This window comes from Saccostrea cucullata, unplaced genomic scaffold (assembly GCF_032062105.1).
Source record: "Saccostrea cucullata isolate Sc308-1 unplaced genomic scaffold, CSIRO_AGI_Scuc_v1 ctg7157, whole genome shotgun sequence".
Classification (NCBI taxonomy): Eukaryota; Metazoa; Mollusca; class Bivalvia; order Ostreida; family Ostreidae; genus Saccostrea; species Saccostrea cuccullata.
Genome location: NW_026927849.1, coordinates 9,592 through 31,123, shown reverse-complemented (window position 1 = coordinate 31,123; position 21,532 = coordinate 9,592). Strand labels below are relative to the sequence as shown.

The 21,532-nt window shown below is 33.8% G+C and overlaps 2 protein-coding genes across 2 annotated transcripts; both read left to right on the top strand.

Moving 5' to 3' along the window:
• Positions 1-1,395: 1,395 nt before the first annotated feature.
• On the top strand, positions 1,396-20,313 carry LOC134275661 (dynein axonemal heavy chain 6-like). Its single transcript, XM_062757924.1, has 3 exons — positions 1,396-1,426; positions 19,444-19,666; positions 19,851-20,313. The coding sequence occupies exons 2-3, from the start codon at positions 19,480-19,482 to the stop codon at positions 19,952-19,954; spliced, it is 291 nt and encodes a 96-aa protein (XP_062613908.1). The 5' UTR covers positions 1,396-1,426; positions 19,444-19,479; the 3' UTR covers positions 19,955-20,313.
• On the top strand, positions 6,615-8,570 carry LOC134275660 (uncharacterized). Its single transcript, XM_062757923.1, has 2 exons — positions 6,615-7,793; positions 8,195-8,570. The coding sequence occupies exon 1, from the start codon at positions 6,750-6,752 to the stop codon at positions 7,791-7,793; it is 1,044 nt and encodes a 347-aa protein (XP_062613907.1). The 5' UTR covers positions 6,615-6,749; the 3' UTR covers positions 8,195-8,570.
• Positions 20,314-21,532: the final 1,219 nt, after the last annotated feature.

The following is a 21,532-nucleotide window of genomic DNA, read 5'->3' as shown; positions in this document are numbered from 1 at the left end:
AAAGCATTTAAATGGAACTCTTGTTTGTAAGAGTGCTTAGCTTTTATTGCACAATGAGTGTGAAAGTTGAAAAAATTTGTACATACAGTTTCCACAAATATTCCGTCCTTCAAGACTTTATTTATTTGTTATAAGAACTGTGATAATTTTACAAGTATTAGAGTGCATTTTTGATTTTATTTCTATTTGATTCATGATATACTTTGTATGTAAATATGTATTTTTGTTGATTTAAAAGATGTCTTTTCTAATAAGTGCAAGTTGTTAGATGACAGCCTTTCATCTGTATTTTCTCAGAAATTATTTATTTTTATTTTATTTTATTATCTAACTGTGATTTGGGTGTGCCTTTTGTTCTTTGTTTTCTAAAGTACAGTTTATCTATGTATTTTTTTAAAACAGTTTAATATATGAACCATTTATTATTGCTGTAAATTTCACATTTAAAGGATTCAAAGTTGAATAATGACCATATCTTCTTAATGTTTTGATTCAAAGCATTGAATGTTAATTACTATGATGGCTTTCTGTTTATCATTCTGTACATCTTACACAAGTTGTGATTAATAAAATATCTCATCAAATTGTCTTGTTTGAAATTCAGTCACTTGGAAATTATTGAAGGAGCGAAGGGTTTTTTTTAAGGAGGGGGGGGGGAAGGGGGATGTTTTACAAAGTCAGTTGTTAAGAATATTTTATGACATTTCAGACAATGATCTATAGAGTAAAAAGAGGGGTATACACCCCGTGCACACATGCATACACCCCGGACACAACATTTGATTTTTCGTCAATATCCTTAGATACGAACTGTTTTATTAACAGACAATTTGTACAAACGTTTATATTGTAAACATGTATTTAGCAACAATATAAAAGTGACGATAAAGCAAAGCTTTGTCCTGATATTCGATCATAAACACAGTGTTGTGTCAATCTTGCTCCGATCCTCGGAATTGTGTTGAGGTGTTTGATGAAACTAGAAGGTGTCCAGTGGATTCATAGGTATCCATATACTCCTTAGATAATGCTTTCTTCCGTAGGTATATATGCTTTGGCGAAAAATATCCGTAAATTGAGAAAATGGACAAAGAACCTACATTGACCCCCTTTCTCTCGCTTCGGAAGCATACACGTCGCGCACAACATAGCATACACCCCGCATGTTGGGATATACATGGTGAAATCTGTATTGAAACCGTATTTTGTCCTTTACATAATAAGATAAATACTTGTTCATACTTGTGTGAGTCGCCGCTGAATACAGTAATATATCTTGAACTGATAGCAAGCACTGATCGAATACATTAAAATTTAAAAATAAACTACAAGTAATGGGGTTATCTATTTATTTTACAAACCGAAAGTAGGACTGGCCTTGGTGATTTCCTGCAGTTGAGGATTCTCCCTGCCGGTGACACTCAGCGTATGTATGTTCTATACAGTTAAATTTAATTTATTGTTCTGTATTTGACATTTACATTCTCGTTAGTATACAATACAGTTCTATACAGTTAAATTTATTTGATTGACATAATGTTCATACTTAATAGTTATACCTACACTTGAAAATATTATAAAACGTGTACATACTGAAATATATGGTAATTAAGATATTAAGAACCCGTTTTATACAAAAGAGCAATATTTTCACATATTAATATATGTGAACTGGTCATTGTTTATTTTAAAGTTTATTTGAAAAATTCAAATTTTTGTAGAGGACAATACCGTCATAACAATTTACATGCAAAAATATATTCAATGAAAATTACGTGTGACAAATACATGAAATAGTTTATATATAATTTTAACAATGCATGACACTAAAAGTCTCTCATAAAATGATACATTTTTCATATTGTTTAGTTTTAGAAAAAAATACATTGAAATCAGCAAGTAAAGCTTATATACTTTATGTAGAATCTTCTTTGAGTTACTATGATATTTCCACAATAATTTCGACCAATTTATTAAAGCTGAACACGACTCGTAAATAGGCATAAGCCATTTTTGATAGCATTATCCACGATACATCAATACTAGTGTATAGTACTCGTCGCTTTCGTTACACCTGACTGCTTTATTGTCACAGGTATCGGCGTGGAATGGCGACCCGTGTTCGTGCTGGTTATCTTGCATTACATTTGTTTATATTTTATTGCAGTTACGTTTATCTATGTTGTTTGTTTACTGCATTGACTTATGTACCTATAATTATAAATTTATTTGGTATCTTACTTTCCTGCATTAGACGAAGTATTACGTTCTTATTCCCGTGACCAAGCCCTGTATAGCATACGTCCGTCTACACCGATGTCCACTGATTAAAGCTGACATGAACTCTTAAAAAGGCATCAGTTTTCATCTTTGTACGACTTACTACATTCCTGTACGCCTTTGTCCGCCATATTTCCTCGATTCCGCCATATTAAATCGAACATTTTTGGCCACCTGTACCTGCTATATATAGCCTTTTAGAACTGTTTCACTTCAGTGATTTTCTATCCTGGCTGTCGACATGTGCACATCTCCGATAGCAAAGTTTTAAGAAGTCCATAAACTGACCAATATACATGTTTGAAAAGTAAAAATTCATGAAAAACTAGAACTATACCGAGAATTAAATTATTTTTGAATGCATTTGCTGCAATATAGAAAATACACTTACACGGAAAATATTCAAGTAGAGCAAAAATTCCATGCAAGTCAGTCGAGAAAACGCGTCAAACTCAGTGATAGAAATATTTACCTGAATACTGCTATCGTTACAGGGATGTGCACATGTCGAAAGAATTATCCTATTTTACTTTTATTGAAAAATGCATCTCATAAATCATGTAATCCATTGCTAACTCAACGGTAAAAAACTGCTTGGACACACGTGGCCCATGCCGATCAATTTATTTGGTCAGGGAAAATATCAAAGGTTGAAAGCGCCGTGGGGTTGACTGAAGAAAAGGCAAATAATTTTTTTTTTCAAGAATAAACATTACTCTTGTCTGTAAATGGTGTAAATAAAATTTTTGAAAACATGGTTTAACTTCATCAAATTTATATTAAAGTATGCATTATTACGAATCATTCACCTTTTGAAGATATGAAGACATTTTCCTGTGAAAGGGGGGGGGGGGTAATAAAACATGCATAAAACTCTCATAAAATTTTTTTAAAAGAAAAACGTCTGAAACAGATCGGATCTCTTTATGATAAAATATTTACATTTCCAATGTCTTTGTCTGAGATAAAATAACCAAATGTAAATGTAATTGATTTCCTCATGAATGTCCTTTGGCGCGGTTCCAAAAAAAAAACACGTGCAGGGCGGGACAACACCTAGAGAAAAGCAGGCTTGGAGCCCGTGGATTGGCGGAATCAAAGCATGTAAATATAAGGAATAACTGTCAGATTTTTCAAATTCATGAAGATGATCAATGGATTGGCTTGTGTGATAATTTTATGCATAAACGCCTTCGGCGTTTATGCAAATTATCACACAAGCCAATCCATTGATCACTTCATGAATTCGAAAAATAAGACAGTTATTCCTTAAATAAATACTGTATATTGGCTTTATAAGACCTAATATAATTTGATTTAAAGTTATTTATAATTCTATGCTCAATGAAAGAAAAATTGAGCAAATTCACATACCCCACGCTCCCACATAAGTCGAAGTGCTGAAATTCACAGAAAAAATAAAGGAATCGTAATTTTCTTGTAAAATGCAAATTTATACACATTGTGTCCTATATTATCTGCTAAGTTTGACGAAATTGTATGCACCGGTTTATGAGGAATTGTGCTGACAAACTGCTCATTTTTATATACAAGATATGGCCAAAATCTAAATGTAAAAGTGCGGACATTCCCAAAAAATAAAGATTTCAGAATTTTCTGGTGATGTACAAATACAGACACATTGATTCCTCTGAATATCAGCATAGTTCAACAAAACTCTGTTTATTAGTTTAAAAGAAGTTGCGCTGACCAAAAAAAATGGGCTGACTGATGGGTCCAAAACATTTTACCTCACGCAACTTGTTGCAAGGGGTATACTAAACGAGTTTGATTCTGTGGTACAATGATAATGAAAATAGAATTTAATGTGAATTAAATTTCTAGACATAAATAATTAATAATTTCTAGAAAAAAGCAGATAAAAAGAGAGAGGACCCCCCCCCCCCCCCGCGTGAGAATTCCACATTCTACCTATAGCTTTTTGATTGTTTGTTGTCCAGGTTCAGTTTGGAGAAAAATTTTGTTACTGAAGTTCAAACCTACCCAACCCCATTTCCCCCACACGAAATAGGATATTTGTGTTTAGGAAAAGGACATTTTCCCCCTTTTTTAAGCTTGTCAGATTTTTTGAATGTATAAAAAAAATCTTTGTACTTAGCCCCCCCCCCACTTTCAATTTCCTTCCGAAAATATGTACATTGCCATTATAACCATATGGGCGGCGAGGGTATCATTTAGTGAGCTCATTTCTCACAATACCTCTAGTTTCTCTTTCAATTTGGCCGTTCGGATTAACTTCTCGTTCAAATTAAAATTATTTTTCAATTTATGAAGTTTCGAAATCCCGCCTGAAAAAAAAACCTTGATCTGTCCTGAGGAGGGGAGAGAGAGAGAAAAAGAGAGAGTTAGTTCAATGTACAAATAGTAAATAAAAATTATCCGTATTCAACCAGTGTCAAGACTCCCTACCTTAGCTTTTAGAATTATCTCCTAAATACTCCTACAGAAATTATTTCTAAATATAAAAAAAGTAGCTAGACTATCAGGCAGGGATACTGAAATCTCAAAAGCCTCTCTATAACACCATAATTATAAAACATTTATACATACCTCAAAATGCACATACATTGTGGTCGGAGTGACGCATTTAAAATAAAATTTTCAAAATTAAATTTGGCAGAGATGTCCGTCTTCCAAGAATATTTATGTAACGGTCATGTCAATTATTTTTACCCCCCCCCTCCCCGCCTTAAAAATCAAATGCCTAAATGTCAATCTGAACAGGGGATGGCATTTCTTCGTGTGTTTGTGTGTTAAAGAACGTATAGAACTATGAATACATAAAAAACATTATTCTGGTTAATTGCTTTTAAGATTTGAAGTAAATAATTGCCGTACATCAAATTACTAGATTTGAGATTAGTACTACAAATATCAGTTATAATTGGCAAATGAATTTTGCGATGCAAACCAACTGCAGGTATCTGAGAGAAATATGGCAGAATACGGCTATCGTTGGTATGAAACAAGTCGTACATTGATGAAAATGTTGCGTTTTTAAGAATTCATGTCAGCTTTAAACTGAACAGTCTCTAATTCTTGGCCTATTTATATGGGTCTGCAGGGTAGCGAGTCTCGGGAACTAAAATGGCGGATACATTTCTTTTACCAATCGTCTTCAGCTTTAAGTCAGGAACAATAGCGGGCACTTGATTTGATTGTGAAAAATCAATTCGAAACTAGGAAAATGGAGGAGGGGTGTTATTTTTGACAGCTCTGTACCTGTACCATTTATATTTTGGAAATTTTGGTACCGCCTATTTGAAAAGCTTAGAAATACAAATTTAAAACAACAATTAAGAAAATTTGAAAAATCAAAGATGTTAGTAGAATTTAAGACGTAACTATAGAAACCGATTTGTTACTAATAAAATGAAAGTACATACATGAAAGAGAAATACGACAATACAATGATCATGGAAACGTCTTTTTACTTACTTGTGTCTTATAATTACAGAATATACATCTAAATGGATCACATACCTCGACTATCAGAGGCTGTGTATGTAGGACTGTGTCGTGAGGTAGGGAGTCCTACAGAAGTGAGGATCAGGAGAGAAGTTCAGGACGCTGTGGAGGCGGTGAAGAAACCTGTGTACATCATGAAAGGACTTGATAGAATGAAGAGTGGGAGTCAACGTGAGGGATTCAGACTGAAGACTTCAGATGAAGATTACATGTTATGGCCTCCAGACCACAAGGTGATCTGTGATCTCTCTCAGATCAGTCTCTATCGTATCCCACAACACACCGTTATCATGATGGAGTGTGATGATTTACCACCGGGATTTACCAGACTAAAGTTGATGAGTCCATCAAATGATGAAAAAATCAGATCCTCCTGTGTAGAGATCAATGATAACGTGTATATATCTAGTACATTATTCCGCAATAATCACTTAAAGTTCCTACAGTCTTATAATTTCGCCCCTTCTTCTAAATCGCATGGTCCTTGTGCTACATATTGTCAGGATGGAATAGAAGCAGATTATGCATTCTGTTTCAGATCCCATCACTGGCCCTCATTAGCTTTGCCATGGATACAAAGATGTCATCAACAAGGTTGGCCGTCTAAGACTGTTTTATCAGATATATTCAAAGGAGGATTCCATCTTGTTCCTATAGGCAGCACTGTTGAAAGTATACTAGAATGGAGAATTTCATTCTCTTTGGCGGAACAAAAACTAGTTTATTCAATGAACCACACTCAGTTTTTATGTTATGGTCTTTTAAAAATGTTTTTAAAAGAAGTGATTAATTCAAAGGAAGATTCACCCATTCTATGTTCATACTTCACTAAAACTGCTGTATTTTGGGTAATTCAATACAACAGCTCCTTGACTTGGACACCTGAAAACATTTTGCCTTGTTTCTGGGAATGCTTTAAATTATTAATATATTGGGTATTTACTGGAGAATGCCGGAACTTTTTTATTCCACAAAACAATATGTTCCGATTTAAATTAACTGGATCAACACAAACATCATTGTTTAATAAGTTGTATGAATTGTATTGCAAAGGTATATCAAGTATATTACTGAGTGAAACGTTAGGACTGTTTCTCAGTCAAGCCATTTTACACAGATCATTGAGAGTCTGTACTGACGAGAGCAGTATCATTTCTAACACTGAACTTGACATTAGTTTATTTGAGGAACTCCGTGCATATAATCAAAGTGTTTCAAGTGCTGTAGAATTTGCAGCTCTCATGAAGAACATTGAAATAGAGATAAGAAAAAGGTTGACCCCATACCAGGAGGCTACAGTACAAATTATGACATCAGACATATTACGTAACACTGCGATGCTGAAACTGTGTAATGTATATCAACATAAAAATCGTAATAAGGTTTATTACACAGCTAATTACGTATCCCGATTGTTAAAACTGTCATGTACATTAGGTTGTGTCTCAGATATTTTATATCTTGCAATGTATTATTACAAAACATGTAGATTTGAACAGTCACTTAGTTGTTTGCAAAAAGCTCAGGACAGAATGACAAATCCATGCATCATATATTGTAATCATGTAAATGTAGATATGTACACACGCTGCACAGTGGGGATGTCTCTGAATCATAAAATGAGAATCGCTCTAGTTGTAGCTATTGTGTTAATTAGTGAGTACACATATATTGATGAACTAATTCTAGAGCAGAAGACCAGTAACGAGAATGGTGAGCTATCATTATTTATCCCACCTCTAGTGATGTTACACATGTTGTTTACACTGAATCACCACAAACTGGGTGACAAAGTCAGGTCACAACAATCTCTACAGGATCTACACACTCTGCTGCTGTATGATGATGGGGTTTATGTACGTGATAACCTCAGAGATATTTCGTGGCAAATCCTGGGAATCTGTCAACAAATCTGTGGGGAATTCCAGGGAGCTCTAGAATCTTACCAACATTCGTTACAACAAGATCCATATCACAAGATTCAGGAAGCAACGCTGTATAGAGTAGGCACAATTACTCAATGAGTGATTTGTAAATATTTCCATTTCTAATTTTTTTCTCTGTGATAACTCTCTGAAAGTTTTGGGAGTATATTCTTGATAATTCTGCCGGCATGTAAATAAGGCAGGTCGTAGGTCAGCAGCTAAGGAGGCCTAAAACGCATGCAAATCTCAAACCTGTCTCTCTGTTGACGCTAACAAAATATGCATGTAAATCTCATATCTTTGTGCTTGACATCAGTGTGCAAGACTATTCAAAGTGGCAACCTCTTTAAATCGATTAGTCTACATTCTTAATGTCTAAGTATAAAATTTTAATTCACAATGAAATGGAAATTAATCACTTTTATTTTGAGTATGCCATAATATTAGTAAATAACAGCCCGTTTAAAAGTGTTGATGCCCATACTCTCAAAACTAGACAGTGATTCCTTAAATAACAGTTTAAAAGTGGTTACAACACATCTATATTTAGCATTGCAATTTTTGAAAGTGGTATTAAATGTTAATAAAATAATAAATTCCATTTCTAATTTGAAATTTTTATCATTTTCTTTTTTTAATTAGGTTTGTTAAATATGTAATATTTTTGTTTGTCTTCTTTTTCATGACCTATTGTTTGAATATTATTTCCTGTGTAATTAATTTTTTTTAAATGTATGACGAAACTCTTATCCCCCCTTTTTTAAAATAAAATTGAGCAATGTTGAGAATAAGAACGGATTTCATGCAGTGTTCTCCATAACCTTTGTTAACATCATTATATAATAAGGTTAATTGTAATTAAATATCAAGCAACTTCATTTCTTGCTTGTTTTTCCACTGGTCTCTATGTTGTCACCTGGTCCAACCTCTGAAGTTGGTGTACTGGTCCAAGGAATAGGTATGAAATAAATGTATGATAAATATCATTGGTAAATTAACTTTTAACAGGCAACATTATTGGGAGGAGGGGGTCTTTTGAATTTGCTTTGAAATTCTATTAGCTTATCAAATAATAATGTACTACAATCAAACTTTTAATTAATTTATTATATTCAATAACTTTCAAAGCTTCACAATGCTTTCATGATTCTTTCTTTAAAAATATGATAATTAATTTAAAAAGTATTATCTGATAATAGTATAAAGTGACCATCTTATTAAGTTTTTGTAGCACCCCTCTAAAGCTGTGTGAATTCATAGAATGTCTTTATGTCCAATGTAAGAAAATTTTCATAAAGATATACAGTTTCAGATTCTGAACCAAATATCAAGCCTAGGCAGATATTTTAAGTTTTTGATCTGTTTATCCCTGATTTAATGTTGCTGGCGTATAACCTTACAGAGAGATAAGATTAAAGCCGAAAAAGCGCGACAAGAAAAAGAGAAAGCTGAAAAGGGAAAACACGAAGAGCAGGTAGAAGAGTTATCTCCCTTATTTTGTTGTTTTGACGTTGTTATCACCCTTTCCCTGATAGATCTATATATAGTTATCCTCTGCTTTATGCTCTAAGCACACATACCTCCCTGCTTTTATGAGAATTAGATTTTATTAGAGTTACATGTAGATTATAGACAAGTGAAGGGATACCAGTTTACTTTTATTTTAGGTTACATGTTTTACTTGCAGGCTGTTTTTAATGTTAAAATGTCTGCAATATTAACTTATGACATGTCTTTACATATTAACAACATGGTGTGCTACTATTTAGTGTAGTTTGATAAGCTAATCAATAAAAAAAACTGTTCAAAATAGCTATCATCTGTTTGTCCGTTAAAATATGTTTGTCTTACACTTTAAGTTAAAAAAAACTTACATATAATTCATTTCCAGCTAAAGGCCCAAGCAAAAAAATATATTATTAATAAACATTTATATATTTATATACTGAGTATATAAAAAAGATTCTTTTTTCAACAAATATTTTTTTTTTGGAAAGTTAATGCTACTATTTTATTTACAATCCTCCACACCTCTCTTTAGTACTTGTATTTCTACTGTGATTCACCTTACATTACTATACATACAGTTTTTTCTCTCTCTTTTTGGTTTTGGCATTTCAAATTTCAATATTGTCAAGTTATTTTGAATTTGATTTTTTCTTAATAAAATTTTATGTTAATTTTGTTTTAAGTCCATGTTTGTGACTTTTGTTAAAGTTTGACTTTGACAATTTACTTTTAATACTTGTAAGAAGATTTCGTTTTCAAATGCTCATTGTTAAAACTACATGTATTTTCATAGAAAATCATATAAAATTTATAAAACTTCAAAAAATATTTATGAATACATCTGATGTTGATTGAAAACTCTAAAGGCAAAAATTTACTGAATTCAAATGTGTAATTTGCGAGTTATCTACCCTTACAGGAGGATGAGGAGGGTCACCAGTTGCCTCTCTTATTTATCACGGAGTTTGTTCTGGAACTTAATACCCATTCTCTGTAACCACTTAAACTTTTGTGGCACGCATAGTCACAGATTTTTTTCAAATTTGGCTGGAAAGTACCACGTCATAAACTACTTCAAAAAATATAGTTGGATCATATGAATGTTGGGTAGTTACCATGGAAACGGTGTCTAAAGTTGATTTTTTCTGAAAAAATGCAATATTTGGGAAAGTTTTTTAATGAAATGCGGCTACTTCAATTCATGTTACTAACAAAAATAAGAAATTTAACATCTAATTTTAAAAGGCATGTTAAAACCTTGTTGGTATTCTCTCTATAAATATGAGAAATATTTGATTAAAATAGCAGACATTAACTTTGAAATTGAATTATCTCCCTTTGATAATTGTGGAGCTCTTCAGTGAAAAAGATTTAAAAAAGTCATTGCACAAAAATGACTGGAAGTTGTTTACTTATTGTCAGCATACACACGCAGCTCTGTATATCCTGGAAATCAAGTAAAATCAACTTTCTTTCCTGTTTATTTCATGTGCTTACAAATTTTAACCTCTGTTTATTTCAAAAAGAATAATTTTGCTCATGTGAGAAATGGTAAATGTACAAGACTACACTGTACATAGCACAGGAAATCAGCTCTGTACATAATGATAAGCCTCAAGGACTTTGGTCTAAGGGGTTTCAAAACGGGATTCAAGATAAACTTGAAATATCAGAATTACTAGTATTATGAATTTGTTTGTTTTTTTTTTTTTTTATAAAGAATTATTGTGTCTCACGATCAGTCAGAGTGATGTAATGCAGGACAGCAATGAATATTTTTTAAATGTGAATGTGATTAAAAGAGACAATTAATCTTTTAAAATTGAATAATATGTCCTTGCAATTGGCTGAAAAGAAAAAAAAAATAATCTGTTTTGAGTAATAGCTACAATTCCCATCCACGGGTCATTATTTCAGTACCGGTAATAATTTTTGAAACCCACAGTATACATGTATAATACATTTTATGGTTAAAAAATAGTTACCGATATAACCCCTTCCCCCACCCACCCCTACCATAATGAAAAGGAGTTCTTTGCTCTTCAGACTTTTTATCTGTTAGAAAGAAAGTTTGTTTATTGTATATTTGTTTAATGGACGTTGAGATTGAATACTGTTCGTTATTTCCATATCCTTATATTAATAATTTTCCCTAAAGATCATCTTGGAAATAAATAATATGTCCTGCCATGAAAATAAACCAACTTGAAAAAAATTGCCCCCTCATCCCTCTGGATCAAAGTTCTTCCCCTAACCCATAGTAAATGCAGTCATATTATGTAGTTTTTAAACAGGATAAACAAGTTAAAAAATGTTTTGTTAACCAATCAAAAATATACTTGTGATGATTGGGGGAGTTGCATGGAAATGCAAATTTTTCTGAGAATCAAATTTAAAGTTAACAGTTTATCATTTCTCTGGACTTAGATACATAGTGATTTAACCTAAAAGCAGTACAATTAATATAAGATCTGTATAGCAGTATTTTATTAATGATGAAAATAATTTTCTGACCCCCCCCCCCCAAAAAAAAAAAATTACAATTTATCAAATGCACAAAAGCAGATTATTTGAATAGGTCCAGCAGATTTTACAACAGATTGTTATTGATTGAACTTTGGTAGATCCAGACATATTTGAGTTGAAATATTTTGCCATCAACATCTCTAAAATCGCATTTTTTTAAAGAATGATATTGAAAAGTAAATTAGAATTTTCCATCAACTTCTCTAAAAAAAAAGTCTCTGGAAAACACATTTTGACTGTCACTTGAACAGTTCGGACGGTTAAATATGGTTTTAAAAAATGTAAATTTAGGAGCAAGGAATTATTTTACTATAACAACAAAAGAGTCTTTACACGCTTGAAGCACAATTCTTTACGTACAAGAAAATGGAGTTTATATTCGTTTAATTTTCTTAATTGCCTCCCTTTTTATACCCCCCCTTGAAAACCGTACTTTATAAGCATTTTCACATTATGCATCAAGCTAAAGGGAGAATGTAATACCAGTTTCAATAAAATACATTTAATATACGGGATAGAAGTCAGGATACAACATTACAATGTCAGTATTCCGAATACCCAATATAAATACATCATTAACAAACTAATTCAAGAATATGTGTCCCCTTGTTAGTGAGATAAGAATTTGTGTAGATTAAGAGGGGTGGGATGGGGAGGGGGGTGTCAGAGTGTGATGGGGGTAGCTATAGGGGATGGGACACTTAAAGAGGGCGGGCGATTCGAAAGGGAGTTATGATAAAAAAAAAGCTTACCTAAATGCTTTCTGAGATATCTCTCGGAAATGAGAGGTTTACATGCTAACAATTTTTTTTTTACTTTGACCTCTTGACCTAGAAATAAATAGGGGTCTTTTTATGCTAAAGCGAGTTGTGATATAAATTCAAATTGAAACAAGAGGCCCACGGGCCTTATAGGTCACCTGAGCATTATGCAACAACTTTCCAGTTACAGTGTATTGAATTTGATTCATGTTTTAAGCCAGATGCTATATAGCATTCACAATTTTGAAAGAGGCACCATTGATCATCATAACAATACACTTAACAGTTGCTTAGCTTGGTAACTGAATACCCATACGCAGGGTAGGGGAACAAAAATGCACTCCAACTAATCAGTAATATTCAGCAATAATCAGTAGTGCCCCTAACACATGAACACTGTGACATAAACCCCTGACCCTAGGTCCTAACATTGCACAAATTTTTAAAAAGCACACTTAAAATTGCCTATTAAAAAATAAATAAATGTTTTATAAATAAAAAGAAGCAGATTTCAAACAATAAATTCATTTTCAGTATATAAGAAGAGCCCCCACCCCAACCCCTGACCCTGGTGCCTTAAAATACCCAATTCTGCAAGATCAGGGCACTTGCTCATCATTACTACATATGTATATAGGTAGTTCATCTACTTCATACCCTGAGACAGAGAAGAACATTTTCAAAGATTTAATGAATTTTCACTATATAATCAATAGAACCCCACCCCAACACCAGAACCCTTGACCCTGGGACCATAAAATTCACAATTTTGGTAGAGGCACTCTTTCTCATCATAACTTTGCACTTTGTTTATTTAATTCCAATAGGAGCAAAGAAGACGATTTTCAAGGAATTCATGTATTTTCACTATATAATCAATAGAGCCCCCCTCCCCCCAACACCAGAAGTCTTGACCCTGGGGCCATAAAATTCACACTTTTGGAAGAGGCACTCTTTCTCATCATAACTATGAGCTTAGTTAGTTTATTTAATACCTAGGAGCAAAGAAGACGATTTTCAAAGAATTCATGTATTTTCACTATATAATCAATAGACCCCCCCAACACCAGAACCCCTGACCCCAGGGCCATGAATTTCACAGTTTTGGTGGAGGCACTCTTTCTCATCATAACTATGCACTTAGTGAGTTTATTTAATACCTAGGAGCAGAGAAGAAGGTTTTCAAAGAATTCATGTATTTTCACTATATAATCGATAGAGCCCCCCCCCCCCAAACACCAGAACCCTTGACCCTGGGGCCATAAAATTCACAATTTTGGTAGAGACACTCTTGCTCATCATAACTTTGTACTTAATTGGTTTATTTAATACCCAGGAGCAGAGAAGAAGATTTTAAAAGAAATAATGCATTTTCACTGTATACTTATTTAGTCCCACCCTAGCACTAGAACCCCTGACCCCAGGGCCATGAATTTTACAATTTTGGTAGAGGACTCATTGCTGATTACAATCATGCAAACAGTTTGACTGCTTGATGTCCAGGAGTAAAGAAGAAGATTTTTAAAGATTGCAATAATTTTAGTGGTTTGGGCCCCACCCCTCAGGCCCCAGGGGGGCAGGGATCATGAAATTCACAATTTTTGTTTCCCTTCACCCATAGATGCTTTGTGCCAAATTTGGTTGAAATTGGTTCAGTGGTTGCAGAGAAGAAGCTGAAAATGTTCAAATGTTAACGCACGACGGCTTCTTAAGATACCCTACTATAATAAAATGTTTAAACAGACAGAAGGGGGGGGGGGCATATTTTTATAGACAAAAGACGAAAATAAATGCCTATTTTCCCCCAGTTTGAAAGTGATTTTCAGCTTAAAGAGTGTATTTTATTAATATATAAATGTTTTACTTCTTTGCGTAAAAGATGAAAAAAAAAAATATGTGGAACATTTATATAAATCCAATACTAGTATATTATTTTTGAAATACATGTATGGTGATGCTTGAAAGTCCGATTTCAATGGAAAATATCATCGACCCCCCCCCCTTCCTTTTATCTCAGAAATCGGAAAAAGGGATAAAGTACTGTTTAGGACTGGTATTAAGATAATGAATCAAATACCATTGCACTGTTTTTTGTATAAAACAAAAGATTTTATGGCTAAATTTGCACTGGATTTTGTATAAAACAAAGACTTTATGGCCATTTATATTGAATAAAAAAGTCGCAAAATGTAGGCGGGAATTGAGATTTAGCGTGCATAGTTCTTTAATACCACTGTGACCTTGAGCTTTGACCTTCTGTTTGTATGGGCACACATTCATATGATGCTAGTTATTGTTAGCCAGAAGTGTAATTTTGTTTCTACATTTGTTGTTTAAAACACAAGTATAAGTTAAGACACAGAAAAATGTTGTTTAGTTTCCTTAAATATCTATCTAAATCTGCCATCTTGACCGTGACCTTTGACCCTTAGTAATGAAAATTGATTTTTTTTCTCTTTGTTTTTGCTCTGGTTTACCATATATCTAAATATAAAAACCAAGTAGTTCTTTGTAGTTTATATTAGAACTATATATGGACTTTCAAACCCATGTATTCATTTTTTCCCAACTTTCCGCAAAAATTTATATCAGGCTTTTCAAAAGAGCCTAAAATATATAATTTTCCCCAAGAAAAATCCTACCTATAAACGAGGCGTATTTTTTCTATGAGGTAAAGTTACTGAAATACAAATTTTTTTCTAAAGCACTGTAAAATGATGTATTTTGGCAAAAAGGTAAAAACACGTTAATAGCTTTTTCCATTGAATACTTTTAATAAGTCAAAAAAGTGTCATTTTTCATCAAAATTTAGCGACTATTAGGCCATGAAAAATGTATGTTGGTTGCCATGGTAACCATCGACCATAGCAACCATTTTATTATGAATTTTAGTTACATACATCAATATAGGAATGTATGCCAAGTTTCGTAAAAATCCAAGACCATGCGTGCCACACTCCCTATATAAGAGTTTAAATGCTTACAGAGAATGGCTATTAATCAGCTGTTGTTTGCGCCGGAATTAAACGAATTCCAGGAAGGTTTGGCAGAGGTCATCAGAAAGTTACAGGATGCTGTGCTGTCAGTACAGAACCTGGTACCTGACAACTACTTTGATGCCTTCACTCAGCAAGTCAATGTTAGAAAAATATAACTTGGTTTTTAGGGTAACATGTGAAATTGTTATCCCCTGAAAACCATTGTTGACCAAGGTGCAACAAAAATCAACAATGAATTTTTTGAGAAACCAATTCATATGTTACCTAAAAATTACGTATTAATTAATATTTCGTTATACAGAATGTATTTCAAATGCATGAAAATTGAGGAAAATGATATGTTGAACAATTTTAATACATTAATATTACCTTTTGTCATTCCAAAAATTTCAAAATTATGAAAAGATGTTCAATTATGTTGACTTGTATGTTTCATTATTTCAGCTCAATCATCAACTACAATAAATTTCAGGAAAAGTTGTCTTTAGACTTTTTTATGATGACTACAATTAATCATTTCCCTCTGTTAGCCCGATCATCAACAAAAGGTTTCATGAGAATATTTTTAGCCTTTTTGTAACTACATTTAATGATTTCCTATTTTAGCTGCAGGATCACGAACAACAGGGTGAGGAAGTGATTTTTTTTTACTTCTTGTAAAAAGCTCTACATTTAGTGATTTTCTTATTTCAGCCCAATCATCAATAATAAGTTTGAGGAGAAAACGTGTGGGGATGGTCCTAGTCTCACTGCTGGTAAAGTGCGAATCGAGAAAATCTTGGTTTCGGACACAAGCTACTATTGGCACCTGCGAATTGTCTAGCTTCATACATATTTTTTTGATATGAAACAATAAAAATCACTTTCTAGAAAGCAAAATTATAAAAAAAAAGTTAAGCGATTGTATTGCTTTTAAACCAAAAAAGTGCTCAATATCGTAACATTACATGTAAACGACTGTTAAGATCGTGTTTTTCATGTACTCGCATTAAAATGATGCATAAAATGCTACAGGACTGATTGGACAGCTAAGTGGGTAATTTAACTTTGATTAAACTTTATTTAATGCCCTAGTTTCAGACAATGTCCTTTAAATGAATTATTTTCCTGTAATAAGTCAATAACTAGCAAATTTATTTTGTAGGTGCTACAATTGGTTTCTGTAAAATTTTGACCCAGGCGACTTTTTATTTCTGTAAATGTGACAACTGGTTTACGTCTCGGAGACTGTTGGTTTATGTTAATTAACGTGAATATTATTAAATATTTCAAAACTGCATGAAAAGAATGATAGTTTTTGTAGTTTATAGTCCTTGCTGACCATTTCTTGGAGCAATGCGAAATGTTCCATCAATTCTTCTTACGGATATTGTGTTTTTGGTTATATTCTTTTTGTACTTTTAAATAGAGTGATATGGTATTAATTAGCTAGATGATGCCACTAAATAATTTAAAACTGCACCAGGTATACATATACGAATGAGATGATTAAGCGATCAAACTTTTTGAAGCAGTAAATGAATGTATAATGGTAATATCCTTGCAATTTATTCAAAGCACGATGTAAGCATCCTTATAATTGTGTTGCATGTAGTCTACATTTATCCAGTAACATCTCGGGCACGTTATATGCAAGTTGGGGTGCACTTTATTTTCTGAAAATAGTCTTTTGCTTTAGTTTTGATTCATGTTTATATATTTCTTTATGTAGACATGCTTCCCCCCAAAACTTTTTGTAGCCGTAGGGAAGCTGCATTTCTGTAACTCGCTAGTCTGAGAAAAAATGAGATAGACGACCGAAGTGCTACAGTGGCACCCCCAGACAAAAATCTGTTAAAAAATGGCACACAAAAGCTGCGATTGGTACTGGATTAATTCCTCCAGATTCTTATCTCAACTGCACAAAAGCTAAAAAATGTAATAATCTCTAGACTTTTCCACGATGCGTGTTGCAATTGAAAAGATTTGTCTCTTGTCCTCTTAAAATTGACAGTAAAAATGCGAAATTGGATGGCCTCAATTTCATGGAGGGTTATTTACAACAGTTGTTTGTTGTGGAAATAGTAGGTTGAAATTGTATAGGAATTTATTGGGAACACCAAGTTAAAAATGTTTTTAGAATATGACAGTTTGAAACAGAGAAGCAGCATACTTTTGTGCACAATAAGCTCTCACGTCTTCGGACGGATACAGTTCAATAGCTAGCCGTAAGGTTTGCAAATCCGGTTGGTTGTCATCTTCGTTGGCCAAGGGTTTCTAGCTACAGTTTATGAGGAAAGAAGTGTGTGAGAAACCCCTGGTTAGCAAAGATGGTCGTTAGTAGTATAAGAAGCCTGGCCGGCGAGGTCAACTGAGTGCACTCTTGGGGCTGAGGGGGATAGGTGGGTCAAGGGAGTGCAGATTGGGTGTCTGGGGGATAGCCGGGTCAAGAGAGTGCAGATTAGGGGGGTCTGTGGGATAGCCGGGTCAACTCAGAACAGTCCTTGGGGGGGGGGGGATAAGTGGTTCAATACAGTACATATAGCCCCCTTAATACGGGGGTGTGTTTATACTGTGTTTACATTATACTATATACGCTGCTACTACGACCTGTTGCATCATCTTTTTATACCTGTTGCATCATCTTTTTTATACCTGTTGCATCATCTTTTTATAGCTGTTGCATCATCTTTTTATACCTGTTGCATCATCTTTTTTATAGCTGTTGCATTGATCATCTTTTTATACCTGTTGCATCATCTTTTTTTATACCTGTTGCTTCATCTGTAAGGGGGCCGTGTGCAAAACATACCATAGACTTACCTATGCGTTGTGACGTCATCCACTGTATAAATACGGCTTCTCTCCGACTTTCGGCTCATTCTACTGTCAGAGCCAGCTCCCACTGGGGTCATGGATTCTACAAGAGAAAAACAGTTACATGCTCAGCGATTATTAGAATGGAAAAAAGGGAGAGAGAATTAGATCGAATTCTTTATGAAAATAAAAATCGAGAATTGGAGCTTAGGAAAAGAAATGCGGAAAGATTACACAGAAGAGCTCTACAAGAACAACAACAACAACAACGACAACTACGAAAGAGAGAATTGGATCAAATTCTTGCTGAGAAAAAAAGAGCAAGAATTAAAGCTTCGGAAAAGAAATGCCTGGCTTTTACAGAGAAGAGCTCAACTAGAAAAACAAAGACAGCAACAGCAAAGGACTATGGCGCATGAAGGGTCAAAGTAACGAGCTAGACAAAGAAGTAAGGAGTGTTGTATTGACCATAGTGAAATTGACCATACTGAAACTCAGAATTTTGAAGAAAATAAAATTTATAGTTATACCCCCGCAAATGAAGTTTGGGGGGTATTGGAACCATCTTGTCTGTCTGTCTGTCTAGCTGTCCGTCCGTCTGTCTGTGTAATTGTGTCCGGTCCTTATCTTTCTTACAGAGGGACATTAGAATCTACTACTCCACACTTAGATTGCTCATGATTGCTCAAGGGTTTGTCATGACCTTGACTGAAGGTCATTTGGGGAAGTTCAAGGTCACTTGAAGAAAAATTTCATAATTTGTGTCCCGTCCATATCTTTCTTATTGATTAACTTGGTAGGTTCTCATTTCAAACAAAGATTGCCCATGACCCAAGGGTGTGCCTTGACCTTGACCCAAGGTTATTTGGGGAAGTTCAAGGTGACTGGAATAAAAATTTCATAATTTGTGTTTGATACATAATATTATGGAAAAACTTACTTCTGAAAACCCAGCAAGGGGTATTTTGTCCCATTTGGGCAGTTCTAGTTCCTTAGAAAAAACAGAGACCTGTTCAACACAGCAAGCATTCGCAACTCCTCACCAAAAGTCCTTATACCTATTGCTCTATTAAACAGGCTTCAGAATATTCAACCAAAGGAAGATTTGAAGTTTAAATAAAACCTACTTATTACACAACATCTTTATTTTCCTTACAGCTGCCCACTCCTGAAGATGGTGTGCTGGTCCATGGAATGTTTATGGATGGGTTCCGCTGGGATGAGAAGGAAATGGTGGTCACAGACTCCATTAAAGGCATAATGAACTCGGCCCTGTGTATGTTCCACATGGAGCCTAAGATGGACTTTGTGCCTGACGAGGCAGATTACATCGCCCCACTATACAAGACCTCAGCCAGGGCTGGAGTCCTGCCCACAACAGGTAAAGCATTATACAGTTAATGAATGTTTAACAGGTTAGAGTACTTGTCTATATTCTTAGGCCCCAGAGCTCAGGGCTGTGTTTTGACAACTATATAGTCAAACTCTGTGTTCAGACATTTGAAGTCACTTTACAGCAATCATATGGTGACTTTTAATACAAAATTTTCGTTACTCTTTTGTAGGACATTCCACTAACTTTGTGGTGTTTGTTCACCTGCCTTCTAAGCAGCCTCAAGACTACTGGATATCCAAAGGGGCTGCCCTCTTGTGTCAACTGAATGACTAAAGGGCAGACAACTCTAAAGCATTTAAATGGAACTTTTGTTTGTAAGAGTGCTTAGCTTATATTGCACAATGAGTGTGAAAGTTGAAAAAATTTGTACATACAGATTCCACAAATATTCCGTCCTTCAAGACTTTATTTATTTGTTATAAGAAATGTGATAATTTTACAAGTATTGGAGTGCATTTTTGATTTTATTTCTATTAGATTCATGATATACTTTTGTATGTAAATATGTATTTTTGTTGACTTAAAAGATGTCTTTTCTAATAAGTGCAAGTTGTTAGATGAAAGCCTTTAATCTGTATTTTCTCAGAAATTATTTATTTTTATTTTATTTTATTATCTAACTGTGTTTTGGGTGTGCCTTAATTTTGTTCTTTGTTTTCTAAAGTACAGTTCATCTAATATGTATTTTTTTTTAAAACAGTTTAATATATGAACCATTTATTATTGCTGTAAATTTCACATTTAAAAGATTCAAGGTTGAATAATGACCATATCTTCTTAATGTTTTGATTCAAAGTATTGAATGTTAATTGCTATATCGACTTTCTGTTAATCATTCTATACATCTTACAAGTTGTGATTATTAAATATCTCATCAAATTTTCTCATTTGAAATTCAATCACTTGGAAATTATTGAAGGAGCGAAGGGTTTTTTTTTTGGGGGGGGGGGTGTTATTTAATCTTTGGAGATGAGTTCAATTTTTAGCTCTACTGGTCAGAGACCAGAAGAGCTTATGTGATAGTAAGGTGTGCGTCTGTCTCGCTGTCCATCTGTCTGTCCGTCTATCTTCTAACAATTTTTCAAAATGCTACTCCTCCTACAGTTTTGGTCTGATTTCAATATAACTTGGCACACAAGTAGACTACACTAAGATACATAATTTAGTGCTTGGGTTTTTGATTTCGATGAATGACGTTACCATGGTTACTAAAAATAGAAATTTCTGTGAAATTCCTTGGAAAATGCTACTGAGACCTTCGATCTACAGTTTTGGTCCGATTTCAATAAAATTTGTCAGACAAGTAGACTACACTTAGATGCAAAATTTAGCGCACGAGTTTTTGATTTCGGTGAGCGGTGTTGCCATGGTTACTAAAAATAGAAAATTCTTTGAAATTCCTTGAAAATGCTACTCCTCCTATAGATTTGGTCTGATTTCAATAAAACTTGACACACTTAGATGCCTAATTTAGTGCATGGGTTTTTGATTTCGATGAATGGTGTTGCCATGGTTACTAGAAATAGAATTTTTTTGTGATATTCCTTTTAAAAGATACTTCTGAGTTCCATGATCAGCTCTTCCCCAAATTAAGCATTTTTATTCACATTAAATTACTTTATATCCGTTTTTGCTGTCATATGAACATCAAATTTGATTTAAAAATTTGCATTATAGTTTCTTCTTCCTTTGCTTTACTGTAAAAGCAGTTAATTACTAGTACACTCTCCGTGTGAACAAGGCATAATACTTGTGTTAACGCAAACAAATAATTTGACTTAGGAATGGTATGATATAATTATCTGTATGATCATGTTGTAGGCTATATCCATTTTGCATTACATGGGAGTT

What these genes read in the sequence shown, in the direction of transcription:
- LOC134275660 (XM_062757923.1), top strand. Translation starts at nt 6,750, where the DNA reads ATGTTCCGATTTAAATTAACTGGATCAACACAAACATCATTGTTTAAT.
- LOC134275661 (XM_062757924.1), top strand. Translation starts at nt 19,480, where the DNA reads ATGTTTATGGATGGGTTCCGCTGGGATGAGAAGGAAATGGTGGTCACA. An exon ending in TGGAGTCCTGCCCACAACAG is followed by an intron (nt 19,667 to 19,850) that starts GTAAAGCATTAT and finishes ACTCTTTTGTAG; the next exon opens with GACATTCCACTAACTTTGTG.